A 9,357-nucleotide genomic window follows, 5' to 3' on the forward strand; every position below is an offset into this window, starting at 1 on the left:
TATTAGGATACAATCCATAAATTAATTATGGTTAATATTTTATAATGTATTATTATAATATGCTAGTATGAAAATTTTTAACACTTACTTAGATATTGGAAAATTATGAGAATACAATCCAAATTTTAATTATCTGATTCATTTTATAATTTATAATGTTTTCTTTTAAATGTTGTGATTATTATAAAAGTTACGAGTTTTTTTTTTGCAAATAGTACAAGAACTGTCGTCTTCAAAATAGTTCATTTTTTTAAGAGTGTCTAGCAAAATTTGAAATTCCGTATAAACAAATTTTATGTGTTCAAAACATCTTACGTAGTATAATTGTCATGGGTTGTTCTGGTCTTTAATTCCAGTTTTCACAATGATTTTCGGTTTTTATTTTTTTGGCCAAGCTTTGTTTATTTTTCATTTAAAACAAACAAACAAACAAATATTATATAAATTCCTAATTTTGAGTTTGTATTAAAATAAATTATACATGAAAAAAAGGAAAAACACATCACCTTCAATAAAATAACAATAATAAACTAAAAAATCAAGAGGATGATTTATATCGAAAAAATAGATGATATTTTAAGGTTAATTTCATGAAATGCAACCAGGAGTCCAGGCCACTGTTATCAAATTTCATTCCAAGGTTAAGCATAGTTTTTTCCAAAGATTTTAAATTTTGAGTGAAATTTATGATAACAAAAAAGTGACTACATGCATGCCCAAGGCAACATATAATATACCTATAAATGTTTTTACTTGTATAATTTCCAAAGTGCCCATTTAAGGTTATTTTACCTAAATTTAAAATATATATATAGTATCAAGCAATTATACCAAAAAAGAAAGTTCATGTTTTCCCTCCCAAAATCAATATTATAAAGCACCGTTTTGTTTACCATATTACTAATATATGTATAACTCATCACATCTCATCACACGTTCTTCTCATTATATTATTTATCCATATATTAACTATTTATTTTACATCAATCAAATCATTGAATTTTAAATTACTATATTATCTCTTATAAATAACGGAAATTTGGTCATAAATCCCTCTTCACAAACAGGGCTTCACAATCAGTACCCACCCCTTAAAATTTAATTCTGCACTCCCTGATCCTCTTATATGAATAAATTTAGGTCCCTGGTCAACAAATAATTTTATTTATTTTTCTCTCTCTTTCTTGAACGTTTTTTTTTTTTATCTTTCTCTGTTCTCATCCCCTCTTTTGCAAATGGAAATCCCTAACCTCATCGACATTGAAGGAGATTGAGAGAAAGCTAAATATGGGGTAAAAATTATATGGTAAATCATCTTCCCCTCCTTCTGATTCTTATTTTCCCTTCACGATTTTCTCTTATCTTCTATTTCATGCTTTTTACAGTAAATCACTAGACTCCAACGAAGGCGGCTGGAAGCGCTTGGAGCCACTATCACGGAAAATCGGTTCTTCCCCTCCATCTCATTTTCTTCCACCGAGGGCGAAGGCCAAGGAAGGCGACCGGAAGCGCTTGGAGCTACTATCACGGAAAATTATTTCTTCCCATCCATCTCGTTTTCTTCCACCGAGGGCGAAGGCGACTGGAAGGTTAGAGCCACTGCCACGGTTTATCATCTCTTCCCCTCATTCATCAATTTTCTTGCGGTCTTCCCTTCACGATTTTCTCATCTCATCTATTTCGTAAGTATGCCGCAGTTTCTGTAGTTCTCCAAGATTTAATTTTTTCAAGTTTATGCCTGATGATCTTCTAATTGTGAAAGAAGAGAATCAAAAATCCTTGAATTAATATATGTATGCCCACTAAGTATGCCGATGTTTCTCTAGTTCTCCTGGATTTGATTTTTTACATTTAAGCCTCGTGATTTTGATTCAATTTTCTTGACGTGCGTATAGATAGATTGATGAATGATTTTGATTGTCATAATCAAAGAAGCAGTAGCATCGAAACTATTAGAAATTCTTGGTTGTATTTTTTTGAATTGAATTAGAGATTACGTTAATATAATCTAAGTTTGTGGTTATATTTTTTTGGATTAGAAATTAATGTAAGCTAATCGATGCTTTATAAAAATAAAAAAATAGAAAAAGAAGAAAAATAAAAAATTGAAATGTCATTGATTCAATTGTTTCAAGTTTCAAGATTATATATTGTTGAATTTCTCAAGTTCAACTTGATTTTTAATGTCGGTTTTCTGGTATGTGAACTTATTGTTTATGATTGGATGATAACTAATATGTATTATTATATTTATGAATTGATTCCTAAATATTTATTTTGAACAAGTACTTATTTCTTACTTATCAAGACTAAGTTTATGCGGTTTTTTTTGTTGGTTATCAATTTAATTTATGGTATGATGTACACTTCCAAGAAGACTAGAAGTTCCTAGTAGGTAAAGACAGTTAATACTTAATTCCTTGGATAATTACCTATTTTAGCTAGTAAAAATTGCAAGTATTTTTTCTACAATTTCCGATAAAATGTTAGCAACTAGAAGATTTACTCATCTTGTACTCTACATTCATGTTATTATCAAGATTTTCGTATAACACGAGAACTACGATAATGGCTCCACGGGGAAGAAAACAATCTCGAAACCTACTGTCCCTTGAAGCTGACCGACCGAGGAAGACCCCCAACCTACAAATGCCTCCGACCAAGGAAAAAGCTGGTTTGTACTTATTGTGTTATTTTCGGCATATTTTTGTGCAAATTTTATGATGATATTTTTTTTTTGTGTCGCTTTAATTTGTTTAACGCTATTTTTTTCGTTGTCATCCTTTTTTAATCGTGTTGGTTTTCTTGAAATTTTGTTGTTTCTGATTTTGCTGTGACCAACTGATTTTGGTTCAAATTATGCTGGTTTTGAAGCATTATATTTTGATAAAATGAATGAAATAGAGTATTTGAACTGGTTGGATAGCAATACATTTGGTAATATGAAATAGTTTTTTGGAAAGGATTCAACTTCACTGTAGTTTGAAGTTTGTGTTAGTTTTTGTCTTCAATTAGGTTGTGGTTTCAAACATTGCGTTCGATATTATGTGTTGTTTGGGCGAAGTTAAGAAGTTTATGATTTCTACTGGAATTAGTTTTTTTTAGTGATATTGTTTTATTTTTTTTTACAGAGATGGTTGAAGATGAAAATTGTATTGAAGAAAACGAGCGAAATGGGTCGATTGGAAAGGATGTAATGTCACGTTGTTCTTCAACCTATTTTAGAAAAGTGATGAAAAAGCTAGAACTGAAACTTAGTGAGAAGCAATTGGACAGGATCAAAAGTACGCCTTTTTGCAAATGGTTGAAGATGCCCAAACTCTCAATATATCGCAATAGAGTAGACGTTGTATTGAAGAGATTTGACAGTTACTCCTCATCTTTCATTTTTGGGAAGGATATTATTGTCCCTTTCACATCATTTGAGTTCTCCCTCGTCCTTGGTCTGCCATATGCAGGCCCACAGGTTGACCTAGATCTCAGAACACAATCAAAATTTTTATCACGATATTTTTCAGGGAAACTTTGCAATGCCACGAGGAAGAAAATTTCTGAGAATCTCTTGTTATTAGCTGAATTAAATGATGACTTGCAGCTGGATGATTTTATCAGAATGTTTATCTTGTTTTCATTCAATTGCATAGTATTTCCATTGAGTACATATATGACACCTCGGTTCGTGTTCTGTTATATTGATGATCTCTCGAACTTTTTCGAGTACTCATGGGGAGACGCTGCATATAGATTTTTGTGTGATAAAATAGCAGCACATATTGTTGAGCCTGATGGAACGGTTGCAGGAACAACATATTTGGATGGTTGCGTTGTTGGAATGATGGTCAGTTTGTATTATGTGTTCTAAATAAGATTTTATATTTTTTTGTATCATATGATTTATATTCTTTTTCATCTAGGCTTGGTTTTATGAAAAAGTTCCTTCCTTAGGAGTGTTATCTGGTTCTTTACGTACATTTCCCCGATTGTTTAAGTGGAGTGAGAGCAAGATACCATTGAATGCTGAAGCTGCAGATGCTCTACTAAAAAAGATTACGCGTACTAAGGTATTTTGTTTTAATCTTAATTTGTAGTTTTTCAGATGCGACATTTCATTTTTATTTGTGAATAGGTGTTGAACATAACTCCATTTGGTGAGGAATTAGAGATTTTTGGTGAGGGGCATAGAAATGAACGGGTAAATTATTTAATGTCAGAAAATATATTATATGATTGCAATTAAGAATTTATATTGATTTAAATGTGTTAATTTTTTAGGTTTCATCTAAAATGAAAGAGGAAGAAACGGCGTGGAGAATACAGAGGTTGGAGAAAACTTTGGAGGATCAACTCCGTGAGATTCAAAGGCTTAAAGAATTATGCCAAACAAGTAGAATCATTAGCAAAGAAATTGGGGCTAGTTTGGATGATGGTGAGGCTGTTGAGAAGAAAAATGATGACAAGAATGTTCCTATTGTAGATGAATTGAAAGATTTTGACAAATACGAAGGTGGATATGATGAAAGCTGGAATATTAATGTTGTTGCTGATTTCAAAGGCGATGGTGCTTCTTTCTCTGAGTTGAATGTTGAAAATAAGATTATTGAGGATGTTCATTTGAGAGAGGTTGTGGATGAGCGCAACAGTGAAAGTGATATCGCGGGCTCCGTAGAAGAAAACGTCAGTAATCTTATATCTTCGATTGTCAAGAATGTAATGACAAGAACTGATCGTGTGAAAAAGAGAAAACCAGATATGTTTGTGACTCCTCCGAGTTCTACTCCAAGACATAAAACAAAGTCTATAATGAGAGACAAAGACTTTACCATAATCAGTGACGAGGTATCATAATGTTTTTTAAAAATATTCTAGTATTTTATTTTTTGATTTTTTTTTCTCGAAGGAAAGCAAAGGCACAAATGAATCTGGTTATGAAGATGAGTCGGCCCTTGATATATACAAAGGCCGAGAAGATTTCTGTGGTAGCATAGAAGTCTCGAGTGATGATCGCAAAATTATTATGGATTATCTAACACACGAAAAAATATGGTATGACTCGTATGATATCTTTAATTGATTTAAATTTTTTTTATAATCATGTTCTTGTTTATCTAGTGGGACAGTGTGGGAAGGAGAAAGATTTCCAATTTTTGGAGATCAATTGTGTCATTTGTTATTTGGGAAAAAAGTCAGAGGTGATATCATCAATTGTTATATGCAAATTGTAAGTGGATATAGTCGGAAAAATGGTTTTGACATACTCTGCATGGATACAACATTACAGGTATACATTTTTGTAGACTTTGAATGATATTTTTCATATATGGTTAATAATTAGTAACTTATGATATTCAAGATGAGGTGTTGAGTGCGTTAGAAAGGTCAAACAAAAAGCGAATGTTGAAAGATAATGATTATCTTCATTTTTTGTCACAACGGACAAAGGATTCGAGGAAACAACTGGAGGAAGTAAATAAAAACTCAATGGATCGTTGCAGATTTTTATTGTTCCCAATGAATAGAAATGACCATTGGTTTTTGTTGATATACAAAACAGAGACAAGGGAGTTTGAATTAAGGAACTCAATACACACTCCTCAAGCACTTGGAACTGCAAGATCTTATGTAAGTTTTATATTTAACTACATTTCTACCACTTTCAAATGTTGTTTTTGTTATTTAATGGTCAATACATTTCCCCAGGTAAATTTCTTAATGGGTTATACGAGAGTTATGTTCGGTTACGACATGGATAAACATATTAAGCGAGTTGATTGTCGACAACAAGGTGCAGATTTGGATTATGGAATTTACACATGTTTGTGGTTGGAGTGCAGATTTGGATTCCAGATTTGGATTGTGGAATCCAAATCTGCACCTTGTTGTCGACAATCAACTCGCTTAATATGTTTATCCATGTCGTAACCGAACATAACTCTCGTATAACCCATTAAGAAATTTACACATGTTTGTGGTTGGAGTGCTACGCTCGAGACGATGATGAAAAATGGATATACGAAAAAGATTGCACAATGAATAGTGTCAGAGCACGGATTGCCGCAACCATATTGTCTGACAAAAATGGGTTGTTCGGAAAAGTTTCATGAAATATATAATTTATTATATTAGATATGTTTGCAAAGGGACATATGTTAACTTAGTAGATGCATCATTTCATTGATCTTTTTGCGAGACTCACTTTTTGAATTTATTGTATTTTGTTGAGTCGTAAGCTATGTTACTTGTGTGAAGCTAACCCATGTACTCACTTTAATTTTATTTAGTTTTCATGCCCAAACGGCACTTGTTGGTGTAGTATTTTAGATTTTTGAAGTCATACTTTGAATTAATTTAATATAAATTGTTGTCTGAGATTTCGGGATGTCCTATTTATAGAGATGTCATGCCAAAAAAATTTTAAGGCCAAAATACTTCTTTTTAATAACATTGTCTAGTCTCCTAGAAGTAGTTTAGTGGTGAAAATAATAACATTGTTGTTATTTGCATCTAATGTGAATAAATTGTTTTAAAATATTTTTTGGTATAGAAATCCTAAAAGTTAGCATATATTAGGTAAATTTTGGCATAATCCGGACCTATTTCAGCATATAACAAGGGTATTCAAGCACATATATTTTGAAAAAAATGTGCTCCATGTTCAAAGTATCTAGTCTCCTAGAAGTAGTTTAGTGGTGAAAATAATAACATTGTTGTTATTTGCATCTAATGTGAATAAATTTATTTTCACATATTTTTTGGTATAGAAAATCCTAAAAGTTAGCATATATTAGGTAAATTTTGGCATAATCCGGACCTATTTCAGCATATAACAAGGGTATTCAAGCATATATATTTTGAAGAAAAATGTGCTCCATGTTCAAATTATCTAGTCTCCTACAAGTAGTTTAGTGTTGAAAATAATAACATTGTTGTTATTTGCATCTAATGTGAATAAATTTATTTTCACATATTTTTTGGTATAGAAATCCTAAAAGTTAGCATATATTAGGTAAATTTTGGCATAATCCGGACCTATTTCAGCATATAACAAGGGTATTCAAGCACATATATTTTGAAGAAAAATGTGCTCCATGTTCAAAGTATCTAGTCTCCTAGAAGTAGTTTAGTGGTGAAAATAATAACATTGTTGTTATTTGCATCTAATGTGAATAAATTTATTTTCACATATTTTTTGGTATAGAAAATCCTAAAAGTTAGCATATATTAGGTAAATTTTGGCATAATCCGGACCTATTTCAGCATATAACAAGGGTATTCAAGCACATATATTTTGATGAAAAATGTGTTCCATGTTCAAATTATCTAGTCTCCTACAAGTAGTTTAGTGTTGAAAATAATAACATTGTTGTTATTTGCATCTAATGTGAATAAATTTATTTTTACATATTTTTTGGTATAGAAATTCCTAAAAGTTAGCATATATTAGGTAAATTTTGGCATAATCCGGACCTATTTCAGCATATAACAAGGGTATTCAAGCACATATATTTTGAAGAAAAATGTGCTCCATGTTCAAAGTATCTAGTCTCCTAGAAGTAGTTTAGTGGTGAAAATAATAACATTGTTGTTATTTGCATCTAATGTGAATAAATTTATTTTCACATATTTTTTGGTATAGAAAATCCTAAAAGTTAGCATATATTAGGTAAATTTTGGCATAATCCGGACCTATTTCAGCATATAACAAGGGTATTCAAGCACAAATATTTTGAAGAAAAATGTGCTCCATGTTCAAAGTATCTAGTCTCCTACAAGTAGTTTAGTGGTAAAAATAATAACATTGTTGTTATTTGCATCTAATGTGAATAAATTTATTTTCACATATTTTTTGGTATAGAAAATCCTAAAAGTTAGCATATATTAGGTAAATTTTGGCATAATCCGGACCTATTTCAGCATATAACAAGGGTATTGAAGCACATATATTTTGAAGAAAAATGTGCTCCATGTTCAAAGTATCTAGTCTCCTAGAAGTAGTTTAGTGGTGAAAATAATAACATTGTTGTTATTTGCATCTAATGTGAATAAATTTATTTTCACAAATTTTTTGGTATAGAAAATCCTAAAAGTTAGCATATATTAAGTAAATTTTGGCATAATCCGGACCTATTTCATCATATAACAAGGGTATTCAAGCACAAATATTTTGAAGAAAAATGTGCTCCATGTTCAAAGTATCTAGTCTCCTACAAGTAGTTTAGTGGTGAAAATAATAACATTGTTGTTATTTGCATCTAATGTGAATAAATTTATTTTCACATATTTTTTGGTATAGAAAATCCTAAAAGTTAGCATATATTAGGTAAATTTTGGCATAATCCGGACCTATTTCAGCATATAACAAGGGTATTCAAGCACAAATATTTTGAAGAAAAATGTGCTCCATGTTCAAAGTATCTAGTCTCCTACAAGTAGTTTAGTGGTGAAAATAATAACATTGTTGTTATTTGCATCTAATGTGAATAAATTTATTTTCACATATTTTTTGGTATAGAAAATCCTAAAAGTTAGCATATATTAGGTAAATTTTGGCATAATCCGGACCTATTTCAGCATATAACAAGGGTATTCAAGCACAAATATTTTGAAGAAAAATGTGTTCCATGTTCAAATTATCTAGTCTCCTACAAGTAGTTTAGTGGTGAAAATAATAACATTGTTGTTATTTGCATCTAATGTGAATAAATTTATTTTCACATATTTTTTGGTATAGAAATTCCTAAAAGTTAGCATATATTAGGTAAATTTTGGCATAATCCGAACCTATTTCAGCATATAACAAGGGTATTCAAGCACATATATTTTGAAAAAAAATGTGCTCCATGTTCAAAGTATCTAGTCTCCTAGAAGTAGTTTATTGGTGAAAATAATAACATTGTTGTTATTTGCATCTAATGTGAATAAATTTATTTTCACATATTTTTTGGTATAGAAAATCCTAAAAGTTAGCATATATTAGGTAAATTTTGGCATAATCCGGACCTATTTCAGCATATAACAAGGGTATTCAAGCACATATATTTTGAAGAAAAATGTGCTCCATGTTCAAAGTATCTAGTCTCCTAGAAGTAGTTTAGTGGTGAAAATAATAACATTGTTGTTATTTGCATCTAATGTGAATAAATTTATTTTCACAAATTTTTTGGTATAGAAAATCCTAAAAGTTAGCATATATTAAGTAAATTTTGGCATAATCCGGACCTATTTCAGCATATAACAAGAGTATTCAAGCACAAATATTTTGAAGAAAAATGTGCTCCATGTTCAAAGTATCTAGTCTCCTACAAGTAGTTTAGTGGTGAAAATAATAACATTGTTGTTATTTGCATCTAATGTGAATAA

General features: G+C 30.6%; 1 protein-coding gene across 16 annotated transcripts; it reads left to right on the forward strand.

Annotated features, from left to right (window-relative positions):
* Nucleotides 1-1,071: 1,071 nt before the first annotated feature.
* On the forward strand, nucleotides 1,072-6,309 carry LOC140875405 (uncharacterized). Of its 16 annotated transcripts, none has more exons than XM_073279073.1 (11): nucleotides 1,072-1,306; nucleotides 1,386-1,682; nucleotides 2,541-2,674; nucleotides 3,132-3,838; nucleotides 3,915-4,061; nucleotides 4,127-4,192; nucleotides 4,273-4,836; nucleotides 4,898-5,043; nucleotides 5,110-5,278; nucleotides 5,440-5,619; nucleotides 5,698-6,179. In XM_073279073.1, exons 3-11 carry the CDS (start codon nucleotides 2,569-2,571, stop codon nucleotides 5,917-5,919), a joined length of 2,307 nt encoding a protein of 768 aa, XP_073135174.1. In that variant the 5' UTR covers nucleotides 1,072-1,306; nucleotides 1,386-1,682; nucleotides 2,541-2,568; the 3' UTR covers nucleotides 5,920-6,179. The 16 variants fall into 16 exon arrangements, 11 of the variants coding, with proteins under 11 accessions (XP_073135174.1, XP_073135172.1, XP_073135173.1 ...); XM_073279074.1 differs by having other exon boundaries at nucleotides 1,074-1,306; nucleotides 5,976-6,309; XM_073279076.1 differs by having other exon boundaries at nucleotides 1,074-1,306; nucleotides 6,019-6,309.
* The last annotated feature ends 3,048 nt before the right edge of the window (nucleotides 6,310-9,357 follow it).

Source organism: Henckelia pumila, chromosome 1 (assembly GCF_033568475.1).
Source record: "Henckelia pumila isolate YLH828 chromosome 1, ASM3356847v2, whole genome shotgun sequence".
Lineage (NCBI taxonomy): Eukaryota > Viridiplantae > Streptophyta > Magnoliopsida > Lamiales > Gesneriaceae > Henckelia > Henckelia pumila.

What these genes read in the sequence shown, in the direction of transcription:
- LOC140875405 (XM_073279071.1), top strand. Translation starts at nt 2,569, where the DNA reads ATGGCTCCACGGGGAAGAAAACAATCTCGAAACCTACTGTCCCTTGAA. An exon ending in TCCGACCAAGGAAAAAGCTG is followed by an intron (nt 2,675 to 3,131) that starts GTTTGTACTTAT and finishes TTTTTTTTACAG; the next exon opens with AGATGGTTGAAGATGAAAAT. An exon ending in CTAACACACGAAAAAATATG is followed by an intron (nt 5,044 to 5,109) that starts GTATGACTCGTA and finishes TTGTTTATCTAG; the next exon opens with TGGGACAGTGTGGGAAGGAG.